Below are 27,731 nucleotides of genomic sequence, written 5' to 3'. Positions count from 1 at the left end.
GCAGAAGGAAAATGGTACCAGATGAAAATCTGGATCTAAACAAGAAATGAAAAAGACCAGAAATAGCAACAACTGCATGGATAAATGAGATTTTTTTCTTATTAGTTAAATCTCTTTCAAAGATAATTGACTAGAGCAATGGAAAAAAAACCATTGAGGGACCAGAAACCAACCCTTACTTTTAGGGTCAATTCATTTTGGACACATTTGCCAAGACAATCCAATGGAGAAAGAGTAGTCTTTTCTTTTTCTTTGTTTTTTCGTGTTTATTTATTTTGAGAGAGAGAGCGCGAGGGTGGGCACACAAGTGGGGAGGGGCAGAGAGACAGAGGAGAGAGAGAACCCCACGCAGGCTGTGCACTGATCTCATGGAACTGTGAGATCATGACGTAAGCTGAAACCAAGAATCAGATGCTTAACTGACTGAGTCACCCCGATGTCCCAATAGTGGTCTCTTCAACAAACAATGCTGGGAACACTTCATATCCATGTGCAAAAGAATGAAGTGGAACCCCTACCTCAAACCATATAAAAACCAACTCAAAATAGATTAAAGACTTCAACTTAAGAGCTAAGACTATAACATTCAGAAGAAAATGTGGGCATGAGTCTTCATGACCTTGGGTTGGGCACTGTTTTCTTATACAAAGCACCAAAAATACAAGAAACAAAAGAAAAAAATAGATAAATTAGACTGCATCAAAATTTAAAACTTTTGTGCTGCAAATAAGAACATCAAGAAATGACAGTGCATAGAAGGAGAGAAAATATTTACAAATCATATACTAGAGACTCATATGCAACACATATAAAATCTGTCAAAACTCAAAAATAAAGAGATTAAAAACCCAATGAAAAAATGGGTAAAGGATCTGAACAGACATTTCTCCAAATAAGACATGCAAATCAGTCCATGAAAAGATGCTCAACATCAGGGCACCTGGGTGGCTCAGTTGAGCGTCTGACTTGGGCTCAGGTCATGATCTCACGGTTTGTGAGTTCGAGCCCCGCACCAGCTCGCTGCTGTCAGCACAGAGCCTGCTTCAGATCCTCTGTCTCCCCCTCTCTGCCCCTCCTCTACCTGCACTCTCCCCAAAAATAAATGTTTTAAAGAAAGGTACTCAACATCATTAGTCAGGGAAACGCAAACCAAACCGCACTGAGATTCAACTTCACATTAGGATGGTTAAGAATCAAAGGGTCAGATAATCACAAGTGTTGGCAAGGATGTGGGGATACTGAAATCCTCACACACTGCTGGTAGAAACGGAAAATGCTGCAGCCACTTTGCGAAACAATTCCTCAAAAAATTAAACACAGGAGGACAGCACCTTGGAGAGCGGCATTCACCAAGGTGGGGATGAAAGGTGAGGGTGACGGGCACCAGGAAGGGCGGGCGTGTTGGGCACCAGGAAGGGCGGGCGTGTTCCGTGGGGCCAGGAGGCTCTGCGGGATGGCGGGTGGAGGAGGCAGTGGCGAGACAGAAGACAGGCAAGGAGTCGGAGCTGGCTTAAGGAATGGGTTCAATGCTACGCGAAGGAACTGGACTGTGCTGTTAAGGCAAGAAGTGGCAGAGGCCTCCGAGCCGGGGAGTGGTCCCCACAAAGCTGTGCTCAAAGGCCGGCTGTGTGGATGGAGATGGCAGGCCAGCGAACAGGACCCAAGACAGTCGGGAGGGATCAGCAGGGATCCACATAAGAACCAGAAGGGTCTTCCCCAAATGGGGCCTCCCGGGACCCTGCTGGCATCGTTCAACCCGACAATGGTGGCTGTGCTGCTCTGCTTGGGCACAGCTGTCCCCCCTGCCCTGATCACAGGGAAGCCTGCACTCTCTGCTCCAGCACCTCACCTGCCGGATTCCCAGGCCGGTCAGTGCCCTGGAGGTGCATCCGGTCCTTGAAAACCCAGCCACGGGATCGCCACCCAGCAGAGTCTGGCAGCCACGTGGTGAGGGTTCTCCTCCCCTTTAAACTCAACGGGCAGGAAGGCTGTGCTGATTTTGACTCATCAAAGGCAACAGGATCTTATGCAGCACACAGAACAATGAGGAAGAAGGCATAGGATGTATATACTTCTAAATGGAAAAAGCAGGGCAGCAGAGTGAACACAGGGAGACAGCAACGAGCTCGGGCACAGCTCTGCGGGCACGGCAGACGTGTTTTGGTCTTGTTTCGGTATTTGGCGATAGGTAACTTTCTTCTCCCGTATGTATTTTCTTTTTCCGTGTGACTATGTTACCTTTGCGGTGTATAAAGTACGAAACATAATAAGCTTCACTGATCATCTCATATCCATAAGGGAATTAATAAGGTTTAGGAATAAGAGACTTTACCTGCACTGTGCAATATGGTAGCCACTGGCCACATGTGGCTATTTAAATTTAAAACTTCAATTAAAACAAAGTATGAGGGGCGCCTGGGTGGCGCAGTCGGTTAAGCGTCCGACTTCAGCCAGGTCACGATCTCGCGGTCCGTGAGTTCGAGCCCCGCGTCGGGCTCTGGGCTGATGGCTCAGAGCCTGGAGCCTGTTTCCGATTCTGTGTCTCCCTCTCTCTCTGCCCCTCCCCCGTTCATGCTCTGTCTCTCTCTGTCCCAAAAATAAATAAACGTTGAAAAAAAAAAACAAACAAACAACAAAAAAAAAACAAAGTATGATGTAGGGGCGCCTGGGTGGCTCAGTGGGTTAAGCGTCTGACTTCAGCTCAGGTCATGATCTCAGGCTCCGGGAGTTCAAACCCCGCGCTGGTGAAGCCTGCTTCAGATTCTGTGTCTCCCTCTCTCTCTGCCCCTTTCCTGCTCATGCTCTGTTTTGGTCTCTCTCTCTCTCTCAAATATAAATAAACATTTAAAAAAATTAAAAAAAAAAAAAAAAAAGGAACTGGGTCACATGATTATGGAGGCTGACAAGGGCACCAAGATCAGCCGTAGGCAAGCCACAGGCCCTGGAAGAGCTGATGGTGTCATTCCAGTCCGAAAGCAGGGAGAATGGATGTCCCTATTCAAGGCAGTCAGGCACGAAGAAATCCCTTACTTGTGGGAAGGTCAGCTTTTCTGGTTCCGTGCGGGCCTTCAACTGATTGGGCAAGGACCACCCGTGTCAGGGGGAAAAAAAACATCTGCTTCACTCACTCAGCCTACCAATTGTTACTCTCTTCCAGAAACACCCTCACAGACATACTCAGAATAATGTTTGACCAAACGCCCGGGCACCTGTGACCCATTCCAGCCGACACACTGAATTCACCACCACGGGGCCAGGGTTGGGGACAGAAATTTAAGAGAATATTTGAGAGACAGAACATTTAAGAAAGCAAAGAATAGACACTCTTGGCACGAGAGCCAAAGAGACCCAAGTAGCGTCTATGGTGCCAGAGTAAAGTTCAGACCTCCAAAAAAGACCTTATTCCCCAAACCCAGAATTCTGGCTCAGAGATGAGGCACCGGGTACAATGTCTTCATGCTAATTAGGGTGCGGTGCCCCCCCACGTACCAGAACACCCACCCAAACCGTGTGTGTGTGCTGTCATGCACCTGGAACATATGTGTTGCAAGTAGGCATGGGTTACGCAGGAGTCACCCCCTACAGTACAGGGCTCCAATACCCCAGACCCTGCTAATGTCACAGGCACGAAGAATCTGATGCTTCCCACTGTCAGGGACCTCATGGCCTCTGGACCCACAAAGTCTGATCTGGGAAACCAAGTCTGGCCCCGAGTCAGGGGCCTCGGCAAAACCGGCTTTGCTAGAGACGAACACAAGAGACCCTTGTAACAACGCACCAAGTCGATGTTGCCCCTCTGCCCTCTGCCGACCCACACAGCCCTCTGCCCGGCTCGTCTATTTTGGTTGCTTCCTGATTTCTTCCTCGCCCACTGGTTTCCTTGAGCCCGTGCCTACTCTTCCTTTCTCACATTCTTGATCCCCGGCGTTTTCCTTGGATCCAGCTGACTCATGCGGCTTACTCACAACTGCTGAATGTGGCGAGAAACACTGGCGTGAGTCAACGGCTCAGAAATTCAGGCATCAAAGCCTTTAATGCAGGTCTCTCGTATCTCCCCTCCTCCAAGCCTCAGGCTGTTCTCCTGCGTTCACAACCAGAGAATCTCTGAAAACCCAGCTTTTGCCATCACACAGCCCCAACACAAGAGTGCAATGCGCGGCCAGCGTCCTCTGACACGCGTTCTCTCCGAGCAAGGGGTAATCTGACACTAACGTGGTGGCGGGAGCAAAGGCTGTGGGTCCACACGGTCCTGGGCTCGGGCGTGGAGCACGCTACTTAACAGCAAGGTCACCAGCCACAAGCAAACTACACTCCCAAGCCCCTGTCTGCCTGCCTGTAATAGGAGGCCGATAATAATGCTGAACTCACTGGACTGTTCCAGATTTAGCGAGCTCCCGTGGGTGGAAGGCTTGGTGTGGGGGCAGGTCAACAGCAAGCTGGGCAGCTCATCTACAAGCTACTTATAAATATTGTGATTACCGGTTTAAGGAAGCAGTCCAGCTGTGAATTAAAGCAAGACCTCCTTAGTGCTGGCTCCGCTATTTCAGAATCTGTGAGCGTTTTCAAACGCTGGGTGGATGAGGTTGCATACAAAGTCAACAAAAAAAGGAAACATGGGGCGCCTGGGTGGCTCAGTCGGTTGAGCGTCCAACTTTGGCTCAGGTCATGATCTCACAGCGTGAGTTCGAGCCCCACGTCGGGCTCTGTGCTATTAGCACAGAGCCTGTTTTGGATCATCTGTCTTCTTCTCTGACTGCTCTCTGTCTGCCCTCTGCCACTCGGGCTCTCTCTCTCTCTCCCAAAAATAAATATGCAAACATCAAAAAAAGAAAGTACCCATGATCTCAGAGGCAGCATTTAAATTTCCTAAGAAAACTAAATAGCTGACGAGCACCCTCCCAATTCTAGAACCTACTGGATGATGGACCACCAATCACCAACCACTCAAGAACCCCTGTTCCACGACGCTGGGCTTAATTCTGGCTGTTTTCCTTACCTGCAGTAATGATGAGGTACTTTTTTTAGACTTCTAGACACAGATTTTTCGTAACTCAGACTCCCATGACTGGGTCTAAAGGGGTAAGAGTTCACTATGAAATTCACTCGCAATCTTTAACCTCCACCAGTGTTTGGTTTTTGGAAGGTGGGACGGGCAACGGCATATGGTCCTCACTTTACGGTGTGCTTTCCCCGAGGCATGATGGGCAGGTCACCGTGCACGGCCCCCCCCAGGGTAGAAGCACTAGGGATGGCACTGAAAGCCACCGGTTCTGGCTGTGACTTGCACATCCCAACACTGTCCCCTGAGTGGACGCCGTTGACTCGCAGCGGTCCTTCTCTGAGCCCAGGCCTATGTGGGCAAGTTTCTGTCCACCTGGACCTGCCCCCCATCCCACGCCCAGGCCCGGGCCCTCGTGTTCTCTGGGCCTCAGGGAGGGAGAGAACACGCATGGAATCTCCTATCTGATCGCTCATTTCCAGCCGGTACAGATGAAACATCAGAGCAGCCATGAACATGCGCATGGCCAAGAGGCTTCACCTGGACTCCAGGATGGGGGCTGTCTAGCCTTGGAACAACAAAAGCTGACGTTTTAGATCTAAAACTGCCTGCAGCAAGGACACAGAGCCTTGCCTTCCTTCTCCCTCACCGTCTGTTCTGGAAGGTGCCAGAGCCCCACTCTGGAGAGCCCCTCTTGACCCACACGTCCAGACCCACACCTTTCCTTCCGCCTCATTCTACCTCTCTCAGCCACAGCCGGGCGCCAGCTTCTCCTCGGGCCACTCGACACCCGGCATCAGACACAGCGTGGCCGCTGGCCAAGGCCATGCCTGCCCCCTGCGCTGACCCTCCTCCTGCTCCACGCTATGCCAATGGCTTTCTCGGGGCATCCAGCTGAGGGCACAGCCACTTGAGAGCAGGACCCGAGGCGGGGAGAAGGGAGACGCCCCACATCTCCATGGCAACCACACACACTGGCCCCCCCCTGCCCCCGGAGGAGCAGTTGAGAAAGGAGGGACTTGAGCAGACCACACAAAGGTCCACACGCCGCACCCTGAATGCTTACTTCCGGGCAGGACACCAAGGAAACAATTCAGCAGAGGAAAAAGGGGGTGCAGGCAGGGGGCGGGCTCTGCGGAACAGCCGGCGAACCCCACACGAGCTGAGTGCCATAGACCTACGGCACAACGCAGCCGATTGCTCTGCGACTGTTAAAATCATCATGATCCAGACTGCAGAGACGCGGATGGGTCCACGGCACGTTCGATCACAAAGGACAGAACATGACTTATATGCTATGATCACAGCTCTATAAGCCGGGTATACCTCTGGGCAAAACCTGGAAGGGAAAACATACGAGTAAAGACACCTGTGCTAGAATCACACACCCAGGTCTCTGCCCTTGAAATTCTCTGGGCGGGGGGGGGGGGGGGGGGGGGGCGGGGCGGGGCGAGTGCCTGGGTGGCTCAGTCGGTTAAGCGTCCGACTCAGTTTCAGATCATGATCTTACGGTTTCGTGAGTTCAAGCCCCGCATCGGGCTCTGTGCTGACAGTATGGAGCCTGCTTGGAATTCTCCCTCTCTCGCTCGCTCTCTCGCTCTCTCGCTCTCACTCTCTGCCCCTCCCCCACTCACAATGTCTGTCTCTCTCAAAATTAAAAAAAAAAAAGAGTGGGATGCTTACCCAAATGAGCCACCCAGGCGCCCCAAGCTAGATCATCTTCATAATGAAATGGGAAGACAGAAAACACACACCTATATACTCACTAACATATACACTAACCGACCAGAGAAAGTGGGATATGCAAAGCTAATTAGATCCAGGAGCCCTGGATTCCCGTGCCAGCTCTGTTGGTAGGTCTTCAATCTTGAGAAATTCTCTTCCCCTCTCTGGGCCCCCATGTTCTCTTCTACCAGCGACGGGGGGGACCGGGCCGGCCCCGGCCGAGCCATCTGCGCGGGGCCAGTGTTCCCAGAGATGCACCTGAGGACCGGCAGGGCCAGGACACGGAGCACCCAGGTGCCTCCTGCTGCTGAAAAGAGTCACAGGGCGGCAATAAGTCAACCGCACAAGGGCAAATCACCTCTAGTGCCCAAGAGACACCGCTCAGACGCGTGCCTGGGTCTCCAACCGCTCCCGGCGGGCGCAGGGGAAGCTGTCTGTTCACACACCACAGGAGCGTGCAGGCCCTTGCCAACAGGAATGTGTGGCACTCGCTTTCTGAAGGAGTCCTGTCCTCACCTCTTCAACGACTCTGTTCCAGGGCCTGGCCTGCCGGCTCCAAAGTCACAGAGAGCGACCTCACAGTCTACAGGACAGCACCAGTCAGAAAGCAGGGCATGCCAAGTTCAAGTTCAAGGGGGTGGGGGGAGGACGGTTTCTTCCTGCTAGGGGAACGGGGAAGACTTCCTGGAAGAGGGAGCCTTTGAGCTGGCTGCTCTAACGGCTGGACAGAACTTACATGTATGAAGTGAGTGGGGAGAACAGACCTAGGGGGCAGTGTGATCAGGGAGAAGGAAGTAGAAAAGAGAGTTCAGTTTGTGATAAATTACGGGAAGCATTAAGCCAGAGAGCAGACCACAAGGGCCTTAGAGGCTACACCAAGAAAATCCCCAACCAGCTGTGTTTGCCTGAAGTGTTTGCACCTGCCATCATTTGATGATTAAATTCAACCCGTCATGGAACCGACAGGTGGTCAGGCAGCCACAAGTGGCACCCACTGACTTTTCGGTGCCCACCCCTGACCCCCGAGAACCTTTCTTTGTTCAAATGGCAATTGCTTGAGACGAAAGACAGCTTCCACTTAATATTTTCTTTTTTCCCCGGAAAACAGCAAATATTGAGAACCAGTTGTAGGAGCCAAAAGGCAAAGATAATTTTTTTTTATGTTTATTTATTTTTGAGAGAGAGAGAGAGAGTGAGTGAGTGCACAAGCAGGGGACTGGCAAAGAGAGAGAGGGAGGCACAGAATCCGAAGCAGGCTCCAGGCTCCGAGCTGTCAGCACAGAGCCCAACGCGGGGCTCGAACCCATGAACCGTGAGATCATGACCCGAGCCGAAGTCGGATGCTCAACTGACTGAGTCACTCAGGTGCCCCAAAGATAATTTTTTTAGCAAGAGGCAGGATCCCAACTCTTGTACAGATAAGACCCAAACACATGGCCAAAGATTTAATTTAACTGATCAGTTAACGCGGGCAGCAGGAAGACGTTACATCTGGGATAGCGCAGAGAACGCCGGCTACGTGGCCATCAGAAGTGCTGAAATACACTTGCTTCAGCAGAAGGGAAACCAACCTCCACAGGGCGACTGGCAATTGCACCCTCCACCAGACACAGTCTGCATCGTTAGGGACAAGAATCGTGGTCGCCACCAGGATTCTACAACTTACACGGTGTGGTGTGGCTCAAAGACAAGGAGAAGCCAGGGGCCCAGGGAAACTGATCCCCGGACGACGCCCACATTTCCACTGCGGGTGCTCAGCAGAATTCTGACTCACCTCAAAGTCTTTCACGTTTTCCCCGCAAAGGGGAATACTCATCAATGCACGAACTGTGGCCTCTCCGGCACGCGTCTTATGGGAAATCGCAGTGAGGACGCACGTATGAGGTTTCGAACCCGGGCGTATGCCTAGCCATCATCACAGCTTGGCAGGCTGGGAGCCGGGTCCGTACCCAGCTGGCTGACTTTAGACTGGGAAGCAGGAGGCTCTCAGGGTGCCACAAACCAGCCAAGAGCAAATCTCTCCCCCTCCTTTCTCCGCTGGCACTAATCCAGACACTCAGGCCTGACCACACCCTGGAGTCGCCTGAGGAGACAGGAAGAGCACTCTTGCCCATTCTAGAAACTCCACCCCCAGCGCTCCTGATTTTGCTGGTCAGCATGGGACTGGTGCATCACTGGCTTTTAAAATCCCCTGGGGAGGGGCGCCTGGGTGCCTCAGCTGGTGAAGTGTCGGATTCTTGATCTCGGCTCAGAACATGGTCTCACAGTTCATGGGTTCGGGCCCCACGTCAGGCTCTGGGCTGACAGCTCAGAGCCTGGAGCCTGTTTTGGATTCTGTCTCCCCCTCTCTCTGCCCCTCCCTGGCTCATTCTCTTTCTTTCTCTCAAAAACAAATAAACATTAAAAAAAATTTTTTTAAGCCTCTAGGGGAGGGGCACCTGGGTGGCTCAGTCCAACTCTTGATCTCAGGTCAGGTCATGATCTCATGGTTCATGAGTTTGAGCCCCCCATCAGGCTCTGGGCTGGCATCATGGAGCCTTTTTGGGATTCTCTCTCCTTTCTCCCTGCCTCTCCCCTGTGTGCTCACTATCTCTCTTTCTCTCTCTCAAAAATAAATAAATAAACTTTAAAAAAAAGAAAAAGAAAGAAAATCTCCTAGAGGATTCTAGTGAAGAGCCAGGATTGAGAACCACTGGGCCAGATAACAAGACCCCTTTGTCCCAGACGCTCCGGCTTTATCGTACTGTTTCCTTGTCATTGATAGCCGCTAGCCTCAGCACAGGACCAGAGAACATCAGCGGGGCGTTTTCTAAAAAATCCTCCTCAAAATTAACCTTCGGTAGAGACCATAAAACAAGCACAATTCCTGACCTGGTCAGACTTGGCAAACATCCCGAATGTGCTAGAATCTTCCACTGCGCTTGCCATCGACCCAATGAGCAGTCCGCGGGGCTGAGCACAGGCCTGGTCTCCTAATTTGCGTGTACGGAGTGGAGAGGCCTTTAGGCGTGTGCGCTCACAGGCACTGACGCCTTGGTGCACACACGGGCATTCACGCACACGCTCACACTTCACACCCACAGAGGAGCCTCCAAATCAAAGAGTGGGGTCCCAGAATTATAAAAGGGCCCCGCCTCCCACTGGAGTAACTGACGGACTTTCGATGGGCTGGTCCCACGGTGGGGGAGGTGACGGACAATGGGCAGATGATGGCGGATCCCAACGCTTTCCCCCTCAACCCTTCTGAGACCTCTGATAGGCGTTACAAACCTGGCGTTATCACAGATTGCTTGGAACACACTCATCGCTTCACCAAGGCCGGCCCCGGGCAATCGTTGGCACGTCTCCTCCCTCCGATGGGCCCTGTGCTGGGGGCTCCCGAGGCCCCCGACCTGCCTTTCTGTGGCACTGTGGAAGGCCTGGGTCAAGTGTCTCGAGGATGGATGCTCTCCCCTGTCCTCCCTTTCTTGGTCCCCATGGTCCCTGTCCCGCCACGTGCCCCACACTTACTGCAGGCCGCACAGGTGAAGCACGCATCGTGGTAGAGGTTCCCCATGGCCTGGCAGGCCTGGCCGGCCCCGAACACCCCTTTGCTGCATTTCACACAGGCTCCTGCAAAGTAAGAACACGCCAGTGAGTCAGGGGGAGAGACAGAGTAAACTCAGTCATAGAAAAGCCAATGAACAAAGCGAGATGCCTGTCCCTCCCCATAACCGGACCATCACCAAATCCAGTGGATTACTCCCTTGAGATCGCTCTCTCTCTCTCTCTCTCTCTCTCTCCATCAGCTTTTCAACTCCAGGAGCTGGCCTTCAGAACCCCACTCCCGAGCCCCATGCCGACCTCCATAATGGCGTGCCGATATTCAGAAAAATCTCTGTTTTGCCGATCTACGCCCCAGCCCAAAGCTTTCAAAGGCCCCCACTGTTTATCAGATGCATCCAAAAAAACCGCACCATGATCATAACCTGCCAAGCATGCGGGTCGGGCGATTTCAACAAAATCCTTTCCTTCAATTCTCAATGGGAACCAACTAGGGTTGACAATCCTCACTTTTTTTTTTTTTTTTTAAGTGTATTCATGTATTTTGAGAAAGAGACAGAGAATCCCAAGCAGGCTCTGCCGGCACAGAGCCCGGCGTGGGGCTTGAACTTACAAACTGTGAAATCGTGACCTGAGCTGAAATCATGAGTCAGACACTACTGAGCCACCCAGGTGCCCTGATGAGCCTCACTTTTTGCAGACGTATCAGGCCACCAGCCCCATGTCTGGCAGGCCGCAAGGCCAGGGCCCTTCCCTGCCCCTCACCTCCAAACAAGCTCCCCCCAGGGTCCCAGCTCTCAGCCTTTGCTCACAGGCTCCCCTGCCGGGCACCCTACACCCACCCTTTGTCCCTTCAAGTCCCCAGGCCTCCCTCCCTCTCCCCTCTCCGGCTCTGATGGCAACATGATGAAACAGAAATTAGCCTCTAACCTTTAGCCTCCCCGCCCACTCGCTTCCCACGCGGTGTGAGTTAACCTGGAAACTTCTGGGAGCATCACTTCTCAATTAGGAACACCTGCGTGTTCCCAGGAGTGGCCGACGGCCGCAAAGGCCGCTCTGCAAACCACCAAGTTCACTGGAGTTGGTCCTGCCTCAGCTACAAAGCTGTCTATCAAGCCCGCTCCCACACTAGAACCCCACGTGGCACTATGTGACTAGGGCACTATGCACTATGTGACTAGGGCAGATCATTTGAACTCCCCGCCGTCTGGGGTTTCACCCGTAGGGTGGGATGATGGCAGCCCCTGGCAGGTTTACGGGGAGAGGACACGCCAAGAGTATCTGGTACAGCACCCTCCACTTGGCAGGCGTTCAATGGCCAGGCACACACGTAACAAGGATGCAATAACGCTACTGTGTTCAGCAAAAAGTTGCTTCCACGTCAAACGGGCTCTTTAAGAAGTTCCAGTCGTCCCAGGATCGTACTCTGTGGGTAAGCGGGAAGTCTCTCTGTCTAGACCAACCCAGAATCTCTGCGGCTGTAGCCCAGGCTCTGGGCCAGTCCACATAAAGGAGTCGCTGGGGCTTCCTTTTCAAAGAACTCCTTCATTGCAGTCAAATGAAAAACATCACAGTTATGTAAATGATGCATGAAATTAAAACAAAAACTCAGGGAGTAAATATGCCAAAATACAAAGAGGGGTTGCTTGGGGCGCCTGGGTGGCTCAGTCGGTTAAGCATCTGACTTGGGCTCAGGTCATGATCTCACGGCTTGTGAGTTCGAGCCCCGCGTCGGGCTCTGTGCTGACAGCTCGGAGCCTGGAGCCTGCTTCGGATTCTGTGTCTCCCTCTCTCTCTGCCCCTCCCCCACTTGCGCGCGCTCTCTCTCTCTCTCTCTCTCTCTCTCTCTCTGTCTCAAATATAAACATTAAAAAAAGTCTTACAAGAGCAAGTGCTCTCTCTAGACTAGAAAAGGTCTAGTGTCAAAGCCGTCTGCATATGTTTAAATATATGGTATAACCTTAAAATTCTGAACACATACACACGCGGAGCTTCCCCAGTGTCCAGCTGGCAACCAGCCTGTGTTCTCGGTCGGCGGGGGCTCAAGCACCCCTTCCTAATGCTGATGTCGGGCAGTTCTCGGGCTGCAAGTGCCCAGCCTTCCGCCTACAGGATGGAAAGCCCTGTGTTGCAGAGCCCTATCGATTCAAGTTGACGAACTGTGTCAACCTCAAAGCTAACACGTGGTTTGCGAAAGCACGCACACCAGGTTCACAGAGGGCTCACCAAGCCCAGGGCCCTCAACTCACTTCACCAACACTGCCTTCAAGAAGCAGGCGAGGCCATTTGTAGGAACAGCCAGGAAAAGTAGCTGTTGGCGGGAAGTTGTTTATGGAAAGGGCTGGAGAACACAAGTAGTAGTTACCTACGGTTCTTCTGTTCCACCATTTTATTATGAAATTTTCTTTTTTTTTTTTTTTAATTTTTTTTTTTAACGTTTATTTATTTTTGAGACAGAGAGAGACAGAGCATGAACGGGGGAGGGGCAGAGAGAGAGGGAGACACAGAATCAGAAGCAGGCTCCAGGCTCTGAGCCATCAGCCCAGAGCCTGACGTGGGGCTCGAACTCACGGACCGCGAGATCGTGACCCGGGCTGAAGTTGGACGCTTAACTGACTGAGCCACCCAGGCGCCCCTGAAATTTTCAATCACGCAGAAAAGCTGAAAGAATCGTGGGGGAAACACCCATATGCCCACCACCCCAATTCTCTGGGTGTGATCATTCTGCTGTCAGTCAGCCCAACAACCCTTCTTAGTTTTGATGCATTTCGAAGTAAGGTGCAGAGAGCAGTCCGCGTCAGCCCCAAACACGTCAGCCTGCAAACCATTAAGAAGAGTTCATTATTTGCTGACAGTTGTTTTTTGTTTTTTTTCAAGAGAAAATTCACAAACGCCGAAAGGCACAAATGGAAAGTCTACAATCCAATGAGTTTTGACAAATGACCTACATCAGGCAAGCCCCGGCCAAGATAGAGTATTTCCAACACCCTCGCAAACTCCCCAGTGCCCTTCCCGTCCATCTTCAGCAAATGTGATCCTGAAGAAGAAACGCTCTCTAAAAAAAAAACCCATCAAATATCAGGCCACGGGATGGTATTAACTATACTACTCGGTGATCCCGCGATCCACTTCCAGACAAGTGTCCCAAGCCCGCGGACCGACCTGACCGGAGCTCGCTATGACAAGCAAGAAAGGCTGGCGTGTCAGGCAGCCGCGAAAGCATAGTCAAAGCAGACCATCCACGGACCAGACGGAAGGGTCAAAGCCCCGGGACTATAACTCTGTTCACAAACACGGAACAAAACCACGGCCGAGGCAGCATCACTTCTTCCCCGTTAACCACGGTGACCTCGTGGCTTAAGCCACCGTAGCGATGCAGAGAGCGGAGGAGGGTGAGACGCAGCGGTGTGGGCAGGCCTTCTACCCGTGCACGGGGCGGACGCGGGAAGAGGCCAGCCTCCCGTCGAGGACGTGCGCTCATCTTGTTTGGATCTGGGGAATGGGATCAGATGCCCTCTCCCACCCCCGCTTGTAAAGCCAATGGCAGGAGGACAGCGTCATCGAGTGGACAAGAATAGGCGCACGGGCCACCCAGGGGTTTCCTGCTACTTTATCACGGCGGCTCAGGTCTTTCTCGCTCCCCGTAGCCGGCACAGCAACGCTCTCCTCTGGTTTCCTCTTCGCCCGAGGGCTCTGACCTACTGACTTCTGCTTCCCGGGAACTCTCTTACTCCAGCAGCCCGCATCCTCTGGGCTGCTGACCTCCTTTCCCACCACTCGGATCATCCAGCACCGACACAAAGCAAGGAAGGAAGGCGTTGATGCTCCAAGCCGTCGGTCACAGAGCGAGGAAGAGCCCATAAGAAGCCAGGTAGGTGGGAAAGCATTTCATCCTTGTGCCTTGTGGTAAATGCACAGAAAAGTACTTCACGGGGGCGCCTGGGTGGCTCAGCCGGGTGAGCGCCGACCTCGGCTCAGCTCATGATCTCCCGGTTGGTGAGTTGGAGCCCCACATCGGGCTCACTGCTGTCAGCACAGAGCCTGCTTTGGATCCTCTGCCCCCTCCCTCTGTTCCTCTCCCTGCTCGCTCTCTCTCAAAAATAAAGAAAATGTAAAAAGAAAGAGAAGGGGGGAAAAAAAAGAAATTAAAAAAGTACTTCATGGGCAGGAAATACATCTAGTCTTCCTTCGCGAGGGGCAAAAAAGTAAATTTCATATTCTAGGGAATAATGTACCTACCAGACCCTGCGCTGGGAGTTTTCATCCCTTTCTCAAAGCCAAGTTCTAGAAAAGTGCTGTAACTTGCAGAAGAGCACACGGTCTGGGAGATGTGACATGAGCCCACGTTCTAACTCAAAGGTCCCATTATCCCTGCCGCGTTGGAGGCTGTGGGGGTTCCTGCCACACTCAGAAAAAAAGAGGGCTCCTTCCTCACCCTCAACAAACCACATGCTCAGGGATGCGGCCCCAAGCCCAGCCCGGCCCCGGAGCTCCCACTGACCACCCTGGCCCACCACTCATTCTGCCCTATCCCCAAGTGCACAGGCTGTCTTCCCGCCTGGGACCCCAGCCACAGACCCCCCCCCACCCCCCGCCACCTCCCTTTGCAATGCAGACCCTCACTTAGCTCCTCCTGCCCTCCTGGAGGGACACTGCCACCGAAGCATTCAGCCCACAGATACTTCTCTGTCACTCACTCAGAACCAGGCTCCAGCTAGATGCCGGCAAGATGACAGTGAGCAAGGTGACAGTCCTCAGGGAGCCGTCACCCAGGGATGCGGGGAACCAGAATCTGCCACCTCTGATAGCTGAGCTGACCAATCCCACCTACGGTCCTGCACTGTGAGTTCACTAAGTGCCCAGGGCTGGGGACAGGCTCCAGCTCATGAAATCAGATACACGTATATATACATATATATCATATATATATACGTATCATATATATATCATATATATATAAATCACATATATATATAAATCACATATATATATAAATCACATATATATGTAAATCACATATATATGTAAATCACATATATATGTAAATCACATATATATATAAATCACATATATATGTAAATCACATATATATATAAATCACATATATATGTAAATCACATATATATATAAATCACATATATATATATATACTGGCCTCTGTCCCCGTTCCTTCTAACATCGGGTCTATGACCCCAGTTCGTGACACAGAGCCCCTAAATCCCTTGGAGTTTCTTGGGTGGTGGGAATGTCTTTTGTTCTAACCAGGCAACTCTCGGTGGGCTCCTGGATGGGGGCTGGTCACTGGAAAGACGGAGCCGTGATAAGAAGCTCGGAACTTTCTGCCCCAGCCCCATCCTTCAGAGAGGAGAGAGGGGCTGGAAAACGAGTTAACGATTCATCCTGCCTACGTGAAGCTGCCCTAAAAATCCCCAAAGCACGGGGTTCAGAGAGCTTCTGGGCTGACTCCACAGGGCAGGGGCTCCTGGGCTCGGGCCCCTCCCGGACCCCGCCTTATGTATCCCTTCACCCCACTGTTCATCCGTATCCTTTATCATGCACGTTATTATAAAATAAACTGGCAGGCATGCTTCCCTGAGTTCTGTGAGCTGTGCTAGCGAATGATCAAACCTGAGGAGGGGGCCGTGGGGACTCGGATTTATTACCGACAGGTAGATGGTGTCAGAATTGAACGGAATCTTGGGACGGCCAGCGGGTCGGGGTGGGCAGGGCCCCCAGACCTGATGTCCCGGCGTCACGAGTATGAGTGGCAGCAGGTAGAGGGAAGAAACGCAAGTGAGTTCTTACAAAGCAGGGCTCAGCAAGAAGAAAGGCCACCAGACCCCTCTGCTTTCACGTGGCCCCTCAGCTAAAGGATTTTAGAGAAATGTCCAACAACAACAACAACAACAAAAGAAAATGTCATCACGTGTCACTATCATCATCGGAGCGCGTCAACCAGGAAGAAAGGGAGGGAAAGAAGGAACCAAATGTTTAGAAGAGAGGAAGGGATAGGCATTTCTCCCCCTGCAGTTAGACTTTACTGCCTGAAACCTGTTCCCCAAACCATGGCCGGAGGGACCTCTTTGAAATCAGCTTTCAGGAGGTGGCGGTTACATATAATAAATGTCACACATCTAAAGTGTACAAGTTGATAAGATTTAAAAAAAATTTTTTAATGTTTATTTTTGAGAGACAGAGAGAGACTGAGTGCGAGTGGGGGGTGGGGAGGGGGCAGAGAGAGAGGGAGACACAGAGTCCGAAGCGGGCTCCAGGCTCCGAGCTGTCAGCACAGAGCCCAACACGGGGCTCGAACTCACGGACCGTGAGATCATGACCTGAGCCGAAGTCGGCCGCTTAACCGACTGAGCCACCCAGGCGCCCCTCAGTTTGTGTTTTCTAGAGGTTCTACAAGTGGACTCTAGAATATGTACTCTTTTCTTATCCAGTTTCCTTCACTCGGCATAATTACTTTGAGATTCACCGTGTCGTCACACGAAGAGTTCATTCTTTCTCAGCGCTGAGTAGTATCCCATTGCCTGGATATACCATGGCCTGTTTATCCGCTCCCCTGATGACAGAGGTCTGTGGCGTCTCCAGTTGGGGCTGTTACAAAAAAAGCTGCTTGTATACAAGTGTCTGTATAGAAACGTATTTCCTTTTTTTCTCGGGTAAAGAAAGACCTAGGAGTGGAATGGCTGGGTCTTACGATAAGCGTATGTTTAACCTCTTAAGAAGACGCCAGACTGTTTTTCCAGAGAAATTCTAACATCTTACAGCCCCACCAGCAGCTTGTTAGAGTTCTAATTTCTCTGCATCCTTGCCAACACTTGGAATGACAGTCTTTTTAATTTCATCCATTCTAAGAGGCCCATAGTGCTGTCTCCTTGGGGTTTCATTTCCTTTTTCCTACTGACTAACGGTGTCGTACCTGAGCACCTCTGCGTGTGTTGACTTACCATCCTGCACCTTCTCTGGTGAAGGCTCTGTCCCAATCTTTGGCCCATTTTTCTTCTTTTTGTTGAGCTGTGAGGATTCCCTTTATAATGGGGCTATGAGCCCTTTATCAGACACACGCCTGGTAAAGATTTTGCTAGAGTCCTATGAACTGTCGCTGCCTTTGTCTCCTCAGACTGTCAGCTGCATTTCAACACACGGAGTTCACCGGGCTCTGCCTCAACTTCTCCCTCCCTGTGTGCAGTGTGGACACTCTCTCAAGCCGGCACGCTGCAACAACCAGAGGGCTCGCCTCATTTCCTTCCCATCTCTCAAGAATCACCACCCTGGGGACGCCCGGGGGGCTCAGTCGGTTAAGCGTCTGACTCTTGGTTTCATCTCGGGTCATGGTCTCACAGTTCGTGGGTTCAAGCCCAGAGTCAGCTCTGTGCTGGCAGTATGGAGCCTGCTTGGGATTCTCTCTCTCTCTCTCTCTCTCTCTCTCTGCCCCTCCCCCGCTCATGCTTGCCCTCTCTCAAAATAAATAAACCTAAAACAAATCTTAAAAAAAAAAAAAAAACAATAGATCGGGGTGATTTTTTTTTTTCACATGACATTTATCAGTTTGGCTTATTTGCTTCTGGCACTTTTGTTAACAGAATTTATTTGTGAGACCAGTTTTAGGTTCACATTAAAATTGAGCAGAAGGGGGCGCGCCTGGGAGGCTCAGTCGGTTAAGCGTCCGGCTTCGGCTCAGGTCATGATCTCCCGATTCGTGGGTTCGAACCCTGCATTGGGCTCTGTGCTGACAGCTCAGGGCCTGGAGCCTGCTTGGGATTCTGTGTCTCCCTCTCTGCCCCTCCGCTGCTCACGCTCTGTCTGTCTCTCTCTCTCAAACATAAGTAAACATTAAAACTTTTTTTTTTTTTAATTTTTTTTTTTCAATGTTTATTTATTTTTGGGACAGAGAGAGACAGAGCATGAACAGGGGAGGGGCAGAGAGAGAGGGAGACACAGAATCGGAAACAGGCTCCAGGCTCCGAGCCATCAGCCCAGAGCCCGACGCGGGGCTCGAACTCACGGACCGCGAGATCGTGACCTGGCTGAAGTCGGACGCTCAACCGACTGCGCCACCCAGGCGCCCCAAAACTTTTTTTTTTAAATAAAAATAAAAATAAAATTCAGCAGAAGGTAGAGTCTCCGTATTTTCCTGCCCCCCCTCACATGCTCGGCCTCCCCCACTATCACCATCCCCCCACCACAGCGCTACACTGGTTCCAACTGATGGACCTACGCTGACACATCATCACCCAAAGTCCATAGTTTACAGGAGGTGTTGACCATCCAGTGGGTTTGGACAAAAGGAGAATGACACGTAACCACCATTACAGCATCATACAGGAGAGTCTCACTGCCCTAAACATCTTCCGTGTTCCACCTAGTGCTCCCTCCCTCCCCCAACCCCTGGCAGCCACCGATCTTCTCGCTGCCCCCGTAGTTTTACTTTTCCAGAACGTCATGGGAGTGGAATCGTACAGTATGTAGCCTTTTCAGATCGGTATCTCTTGCTCGGTAATACGCATTTACGGTTCCTCCATGTTTTCCCACGGTTTGATAGCTCATTTCTGTTCAGCGCCGAATAAGATTCCATTGTCTGGATGGACCACAGTTCCATGGACCTCCATCCTTCCAAGGGCCAAGGTTGGACCATCCGTTCACCCCCTGAAGGACATCTGGGTTGCCTTCAAGCTTGGCCAATTACGAATACAGCTGCTGCTATTAATATTCACGTAGCGGATGCTGGTGTGGACGTAAGTTTCAGTTCATTTGGAGAAATACCACGGAGCAAGACTGTTGGGTTGTATGGTAAGAGTATGTTTAGTTTGGTTTAAAAAAAAAAACAAAACAACCATCCAACTGTCTTCCAAAGTGGCTGTATGGGATTCTTTTAAAGATCATAATATTCCCACAGGAAAGGGCAAGGACTAGGGACAGTTTCCTGTTTTAAATGATGTACAACGGGAGGCAAAGAGCCACCGAGGATTATTCAAGCACTTCATCCGCCCGTCTGTTGCAGCCTGTGGCCCAGGTAGGGCTTACCTATTGGAAAATAAGCCTGCTGAGAGCAGAGGCCTGGCTTTCTACTTTAGCATCCCCACAAACACAAGGACAGCAGAGTGCCCCATACATGGCAGGTGCCAGATAAACGCTGAATGCATTCAAAAGGCAGAGGCAGGGGAGGGGAGGGGAGGGGAGGGGAGGGGAAGGGAGGGGAGGGGAAGGGTGAGCCAGGTTCAGGAAAAGGTAAGAGAAGGTGCAGAGACAGGAAAGCCAGAGACACGCGCACAACTGTGGGATGATTAATGGGCCGGCAACGAGCCAGCAGGGTCCGGAGGCGGGGACAGGACGCAGGGAAACTCCCTGAGGGCCCCCTGGGACATGGGAAGTGACAGGAAGTGAAGTTCTGACCCAGGAGGAGTGTGTGGTGTTGGAGAAGGAGGATACTCTGCACACCTAAGGTAGGAGGCAGGATTCACAAGGGGCTGCAAGGGGCCAAGGTTTCCTCCATGGAGGCTCCAAGACGGTCACAGACCCATGTGGCTCAGACGTCCTGGGCCACTCCCCCGCCAGAACCTCCTGGAAGACAGGGCCCCTACCTCGACACAGGATCTGCCCCTCCCAGGCTAGCCCAGCTGTCATCTGGGAGGCCACAGTGGGCGCGCCAGGGCCTTGGGCGGTTGTCCAGAGCTTTCTCTTTTTTTTTTTTTTTTTAATTTTTTAAGTTTATTTATTTATTTTGGGGGGGGAGGGGCAGAGAGAGAAGGGGAAAGAGAGAATCCCCAGCAGGCTCCGTGCTGCCAGCACAGAGCCCGACGTGGGGCTTGAACTCACGAACCACGAGATGGTGACCTGAGCCGAAACCGAGAATCAGATGCTTAACCGACTGAGCCCTCGTCCAGAGCTTTCTCTCCCGTCTTCCAGGTGATTAGCGGAAAAACCGGGCACCAGCGACAACCCCTACTAACGCTATGACGGATCGTGATGTCCTTAAGAAGCCAAAGCAATAAAACAGGCCTTCCTAAGAGCTTTCCAACTCTCCAGAAGGAAACAAACAAGTTTTACTACTACAGCAATTTGACATTTTATTATTACCATTACCACCACTGCCGTTGTTTTGGCTGCAGGTTACCGGCACTGGAGAAACACAATTCAGGCTGGCCTCTCTGTGTGCACAGCAGTGGTTCTCAAAATGCTTAAAGCAGGAGAAACTTTTCTCAAAAAAAAGAAACAAAAAAACACAGTGGAAACTCAACTACATATAACAGACACTAGGAAAACCACTCTGGTCTGGGTGGGACAGAGCCTACTCTCCCTCTGCCTCCTGGAACGTTCCAGCCCCTGTCCACAAGTTCCAGGAAGGCTATTTGAGAACCAATTACACAGGATAACTGACCGAATACAGACACCACCCAGCCTGGGCAGTGCTCCACGCGAAGTGGGTTATTCCAAACTGGTATTGACTGATCTCTCGCGCACCCACAGCCAAAAGACAAACCAGGTTTAGGGCCACGGCACCTTCCCCACTCCTTGCAGAGGCTGGATTTACAAACAAGGAGGCCAGCAAAGCAGCCTTAGCGCGAGGTTTGGCCACAGGATTCCTGCCTCCTTCCTACGGACAGCCAGACAGAGGACCCCGCAGCCTTCCCTTACCTGAACGCACAGCCAACCCGGGTGATGACCAGGTTGGTTGGCACCTTTTGTTGTTATGATAAGGTTTGAAATAAGAAGGCTCCATCGGGCTAGCCCATGGGGAAGGCACCCCCCAGCTCACACCTGGGCCTCGTCCCATCCCGGTGAGTACCCCTCTCTCAGTTAGGAAGGGAAGCGTCTGGGAGCCGCCCGACCCCGCTGTGGCCATCACAGGACATCGTCTCTACTCCACCCGGACGCTGCGTGTCATGTGGGATCGCACAGCCACAAACCACCTACTGTGCTGGAAAGGGATCCAGGCAAGGGTCACGGCATCCGATCAAAGCTTGGGGGTTGGCAGGGAGGGGGCAGGTCTCCCTGGGGGCACATCTGAACAAGTTACTCTGGACACAAGTCGAGCAAGGTCTTGTCTTCAGCCGAAGGTTGCAGCCTGTGGACCTGGGCGGCTCTGGGAGTCAACAGGTTCTGGAAGAGGGGCCAAGCTTTTGGGGCAGAGCTGGACCCATGACCCCGGCAACAGTCTCCCTCCTGGCCCCACGTAAGCTCACAAAAACCCCCAGAGGCAGTGGGTGCTGGGTCCTCTGGCCCATGCAGACGGTCACTTCTCTAGTCTGGCTATGCCGCTCAGTGCAGATGCCCACCATGACCTCTGAGACTCTGGTGCCAGTCTGGGGGCGTGGCCAAAGCACCTCAGATGAGTCTAAGGGAACAGCCAAGGTCAAGAGCCACGGATGCAGGTAACACAACCAACTGCATTCCACCAGGCTCCCGGGCCTCCCCTGCCTCTGCCTTCTCTCCCATGCACCCCAAAGCTCCAGGGTCAGGCGGAGGTAACTCCCCCCAAGCCACAAAGGAAGTATTTAAGGCCACTCTGGGCTACGGGGTCATTGCGCCAGTCCTCTTTCTTCACTCCGAAAGCTGCTCAAAACCAGCGATGGCTTCGCTGCATCGCGGTGGGGAAGGAAGTTTCCATCAGTTTCCCAATCACTGCGGACTAGAGCGAGCCTTGCCAGACTGCCTGCAGGTTCGCGCCTGCCCCAGGGCACCCCCGCTCTCTGGCCTCCAACCTTCCCTGCCCTCCGCTCCCCAGGGGTACACAGGGTTCAAGGCACACCCCCCAGCAACCTTTCCCAAGTCTGATCTGACACGTAACGGCCACTCAGCACAGGAAACCGTGTTCTACCTTGTCAGGAGCCACGTGCACTGGGCCACAGGCAAAGAGGAAAAGCAATGAGAACAACGGCGTCGCCCAGCATGCCGAGAAGAGGGCATCTCTGTTCGCTGCTGGGGCAAGCCTGCATGTGGACAACACCTTCCGGAGGGCAGGGCGGCACAACGTACCCAAAGCCTTAAAAAACCTTCACACCACTTGACCCAGCAATTTAAGACGATTTTTCCTAAGCAAAAAAAAAAAACATGCGGTCAAAGATGGGCGTGCACAGGGGCGGTGAGTAGCTTAGCAGCTGCCTGGCATGGGGGGAGTGGGAGCAGGGAGACATCTGCTAATGGTGGGGTCTTGCTTTTGGGGGCGACAAAGGTGTTCTAAAATCAGATACTGGGGACGGCTGCACAACTCTGACCATCCTAAAAACCGCTAAGTTGTCGACTTTCAAAGGGCGGGTTATGGGATGTGAATTACATCTCCACGAAGCTGTTAGGAAAGAAACAAGCAAGCTCACGAAAATGTTATTAAGATGCCGAAGTGTGCAAACCAGAAAAGAATATAAAACCCCAAATGCAGAGGTAGAGCTAAAGAAACGCTGGGCAACTTTTACGTATTCTAGAAGTTTTAACTATTCTAGAGCAGCACCGTCCAATAGGGCCTTTTCTGCGGTGATGAGAATGTTCTATCCGCACTGTCCACGATGTCAGCTCTGGCAGCTACCGAGCAATGTGGCTAGGACACATAAGTAACTGAATCTGTAATTTCATTTCATTTTAATTAATTTACATTTAATCTTGATTAACTTAAACTTAATTTTAAATAGCCCCATGTAGCGGACAACACAGTTCTGCCCAATTCATCTTAAGACGTGGAAAATGTTCATCATACAATGTTAAATGAAACAAAGGGAGAGGAGACCACCACCCAGTACGTAGTAGGTTGCTTTCTATATATTTACACATGCAGATACGCTATGAAGAGCGGTTATGAGTGGTTTTTATTTTATTTTTTTATTTTTTTTTAAATGTTTTATTTTGAGAGACGACAGAGCATGAGCAGGGAAGGGGCAGAGAGATAGGGAGACACAGAATCCGAAGCAGGCTCCAGGCTCCGAGCTGTCAGCACAGAGCCCGACGCGGGGCTCGAACTCACGGACCGTGAGATCATGACCTGAGCCTAAATCAAGAGTCGGATGCTTAACCGACTGAGCCACCACGCACCCCTTTTTCCTAAGCTCTTACGCATTTTTTAAAACATTCTACAATGAAGATATGTTACCTTCGTATTCAGAAATAGTGGTGGGATTTTTTTTTAAGACTTAAAGAATGTTTTAAATTTAATGTGTATTCACCACATCATATTCCTGCTCAAAAAGGCTCAGTCTCTGACACCTACGGGAAGAGTTCAAAGTCCTCAGAGCACCCCGTGGCCTCACAGCCAGCCTATGCATGGAGTTGCTGACCCCACACCCACCCCGCCACCCCCAAGACTGTTCACCTTCCAAGGTCTTCTCATGTGATTTCAGACTTACAAAAAAAATTTTTTTAAGTACTGCAAAAGCTTCCTATATACCCTTTATCCAGATTTCCCAAATGTTAGTATTTATATGATTCCAATCACCAAAAATTCAGAAAATTAACACTGATAAAACCATACCTGCATATACATGTATGTGTGCATATACACATTTATGGATATGCGTATATGTATTAATCTACAGACCTTATTCAAATCTTACGAATTTTACCAACTGTCCCACTGATGTCCTTTTATCTGGACCAGGATCCCATCCCACACCCCAACCACAGACGACAGAGCAAGGCTGAGTGCAGGATACACACTGGGTTCAGAAGGGATACTGAGGCACAGAGAGGCTTTGACGTAAGTTCACTCCAGAGCGAGACACCCCCACCTCAGACAACAGCCCAATGCCACAGCCACAGCTATCCAAGTGGAACCAGAAAGAAAAGCCTTTTGGGTTTTTTTTGTTTTTTTTAAGGAAAAATAAAATCCTAAACTTTTTTCATTGTAACACAAGGCTGGGGGCGCCTGGGTGGCTCAGTCGATTGAGTGTCCGACTTCGGCTCAGGTCATGATCTCACGGTTCGTGAGTTCGAGCCCCGCGTCGGGCTCTGGGCTGACAGCTCGGAGCCCGGACCCTGCTTTGTATTCTGTGTCTCCCTCTCTCTCTGCCCCTCCCCCACTCACCCTGTCTCTCTCAGAAATAAACATTAAAAAATTTTTAAATATAAAATAAGCAAACACTTAAAAAAAAAAGATTTTAGATGAACACAAGGCTGATTTAGAGATGCTTTAAATACGCATTCACCAAAGAAGGAAAAAGGGTGTCACAGAGAAGGAAAAGAACACGAAGGTGGTGGAAACTTCAAGCTGGGAGGGATGTCGGTGCTCTCCAATTTCCAGAGCCCTGGCTCCTTCTCTTCCGCCCGCTGCCCCAGGGAGTCAGGAGCAGGAGACCGCGGGCTGGGGAGAGACGGTCTCCCCCTCCCGTGCCAGCTGGGAGGTACCACCACCCACACTTTGCCCCTGGGACAAACACAGAGTCTGGAAGCACGCTCCTCTCGATTCTGCAGCTAACCCCATGCACGGCCTTGGATGAGTGACCTCCTTGCTCTGTCCCCATCTTCGAATCAGGAAACAATACTGGGAGTTCTGCAGGCTGCCGGAAACGTGAGATGGTGCTGGTAAAGCGCCTGGCACAGCCCTCCTTCCGTAACCGGCCCCACGCCTTGCGTGGGAACAACGTGGGGGGACTGGGTCCGGGTCCCCGCCACAAACCAGGGGCCTTCGCACCTGTCTGCTGCTTGATCGAGAGGCTAAGACGGGGCACATCGTCAATTCCCCTTTCTGATCAAAGACACAAGCATTGCTTCTGAGAATATGTCGTTTAGAATCTGCAGAGTAGGCCAGCCATCTGCAGTACAGACACAGACGTGATTTTGCTGAGTGAGGAACGGGAAGAAGGGCATGAGGATTCTTTCTGGGCTCAGGAGTGACAGGACCTGGTTTTGTTTTCACGGGATCGTCCCAGCTGCTGACGGGATCAGATCCTAAATTAGACTGCTTGCTGGCCAGACAGAAGAAAATTCTTTTTTTTTTTTCTTTTAGGTTTTTTATTTATTTTGAGAAAAAGAGAGGGAGAGAGTGAGAGCAAGCAGGGGAGAAGCAGAGAAAGCGGGAGCGAGAGAACCCCAAGCAGGCTCCACGCTGTCAGCACAGAGCACGATGCGAGGCTTGAACTCACGAACCGTGAGCTCACGACCTGAGCCGAAACCAAGAATCGGACGCGTAACCGACGGAGCCACTCAGGTGCCCCCAGAAGGAAAGACTCTCTAACCACCGGAAGCGATCTCCCACTCTGGCTGCCCCTGAGAGAGAGCCCCCTCCCACTGCTGGTTCCCCAGAGGAACGAAGAGGGGTTGTTCGGAGGGTCCGGAGAAGAGCTTCCCGAGGCCCAGGGGGAGGAGGGGCCCCCAGCTCTCCATTCTGATCCTATGATCACCTGCAAAAAATTAAACTCTGGCCGGCCTTCAAAAAAATCAAGCCACCAGGGTGACACGAAGTCTCCCAGCAAGAACCAGAAACAAGCAACTCAAGAGGAAAAGGCTTCATTCGCTGGCTTCTGAGTTCCAGCTGTGTGTCCTCCCCGGGGGCCCTTCACCAGGATAATTCTCACCAGGGACTCACTGCTCCAACAAAGTTCACTCTCGTTCCCTCAGATGCCTAAAAATTAAACAGCTGTGTGTCAGAACAAAAGTCTCTCTTAACAGTGATTACCCCCAAGTGGAACGATCGGTCCCTTGTACATCATTTTTGTCGGCACAGAGTTTCTGGCTTTCCCACAGTTAGTTGCGCGTGAGTTTTTGGAAATGGCAAAACCATGCAAATGTTCCGCGTTAGTGAAAGCTGGTGGGAAAAAAAAAAAAAAAAAAAAATCAAACCCTGCTGAGACCATAGTAACTACCAAAAAAGGGTTGAAAAATCGGCCGTGAAGACAGTTATTTTAACAGAAGGAATTAGAAGGGTGTCAGCCAAGTGCCCTCCTCACGGAGGAGCCAGTTTAGAAAGTAGCCAGCGGAGCCCAAAGAAACCCCCCGAAACAGCGCATCAAGAAGGAAAGGGGGCGGGGGCTCTCACATACTGTTTGGGGGAAGGCTAAATGGCCCAGTCCCTTCAGAAAACTTTTTGGCAGCTGCTGAAAAAGTTAAACACACTCCTACTCTATGAGCCAGCAACTCCCCTCCTAGGTATTTACCCAGAAGTGAAAGCGTATCTCGACACAAATGACCATAGCCGACTTCTCCTTCAGCCCCAGAAGGAAAGAAGACAAACATTCCTCAATAGGGAAATGGAAAAACAAAGTGTGGTGTACTCACCGAATGGAATGCTACTTGGTTAAAAAGAAAAAAAAAAGAAGACAAACACCTGACACACAGAAGCAACAGAGATGAATTTCACAGACATTCTCTGCGTGAACGGTGCCAGACAAAAGAGGACTACAGTCGATGCTCGATATTCGCGGCATAACGTTCCGTGAAGTCACCGCAAATGCCGAATTATCGAATAATGAACATCGCCCCCCCGGAGGAAATACAGGGTTAGGTTCCCGCCAGCCTCTGGTCAGAACACTGGCATCAACCAGTCAGTACATAACCTCGCTTTTTCTGTGTTTCTGTTTAAAGACACCTTATTTAAAATTGTTTAATGTTTATTTTTGAGAGAGAGTGAGAAAGAGGAAGAGAAGGAGAGAGACAATGCACGAACAAGCAGGGGAGGGACGCAGAGAGAGGGAGACACAGAATCCGAAGCAGGCTCCAGGCTCTGAGCTGTCAGCACAGAGCCCGATGAGGGGCTCGAACCCACAAACTATGAGATCATGACCTGAGCCAAAGTCGGACACTCAACTGACTGAGCCACCCAGGCGCCCCTAAAGATGACTTACTTAACATATATTGTTGACTTCATTAACACTGAACTCACGGCCAACAGCATCAGGACATATGCCTGAACGAAACTTATCAAACACAGGTATTTTCTCCGTTAAAGCACATCACACACAGCCTTCTCGAGTTTTCCAATACCACCCAGCACTTCAGCACTGTCCCCGAGGAACATTTTATACAGAAAAATCACCAAGAGCACAAAAATGCAAAAACCATGGCACTAAAACGACCACAAAAAAGACACTTGTTTACAGTGTGAGAGCTAAAACAAGCAGGCAGAGCAACGCCCCGCTCACCCTCAGCGGGGAATGCGTGTGGGGGGCCACTCACATTTTTCACCCCTCCGCACGTGTCCCCAAATGACCGCCAAAGCGCTACGAGTCGATTCTGGGGTGACAAATAAATCTTAGCAAGTAGGCAAACTCGCAAATACAGAATCCGTGAATAGTGAGGATATTGGCTGAATACGAACACCGCACGAATCCATTTATGCTGTGCTTTAGGGCAGGCGAAACTAATAAACGATGGAAAAAAAAATCAGAAAAGTGCTCGGCTGGGGGTGGGCACGCACTGGAAGAGGCAGGAGGGAACTTCCTGGGGCTGGAACTCTACTATACCTTGACAGGAGGGCGGGCTACACGGGTGCCAGCACCTGTTACAACTCACCCAACGACACATTCCAGGCTGTGCT

The 27,731-nt window shown here is 51.3% G+C and overlaps 1 protein-coding gene across 2 annotated transcripts in view; it reads right to left on the bottom strand.

The window, feature by feature from the left end:
- LIMD1 (LIM domain containing 1) overlaps nucleotides 1-27,731 on the bottom strand; it is a 66,904-nt gene that overhangs the window by 24,681 nt on the left and 14,492 nt on the right. For both annotated transcript variants that reach the window (XM_045492613.1, XM_045492614.1), the window contains exon 2: nucleotides 10,235-10,336. In XM_045492613.1, the coding sequence (XP_045348569.1) occupies nucleotides 10,235-10,336 (102 nt within the window). The remainder of the gene's footprint in view (nucleotides 1-10,234; nucleotides 10,337-27,731) is intronic.

This window comes from Leopardus geoffroyi, chromosome A2, assembly GCF_018350155.1.
Source record: "Leopardus geoffroyi isolate Oge1 chromosome A2, O.geoffroyi_Oge1_pat1.0, whole genome shotgun sequence".
Lineage (NCBI taxonomy): Eukaryota > Metazoa > Chordata > Mammalia > Carnivora > Felidae > Leopardus > Leopardus geoffroyi.
Note: the sequence above shows the minus strand (reverse complement) of the source record. Positions and strands in the feature narration are given on the sequence as shown.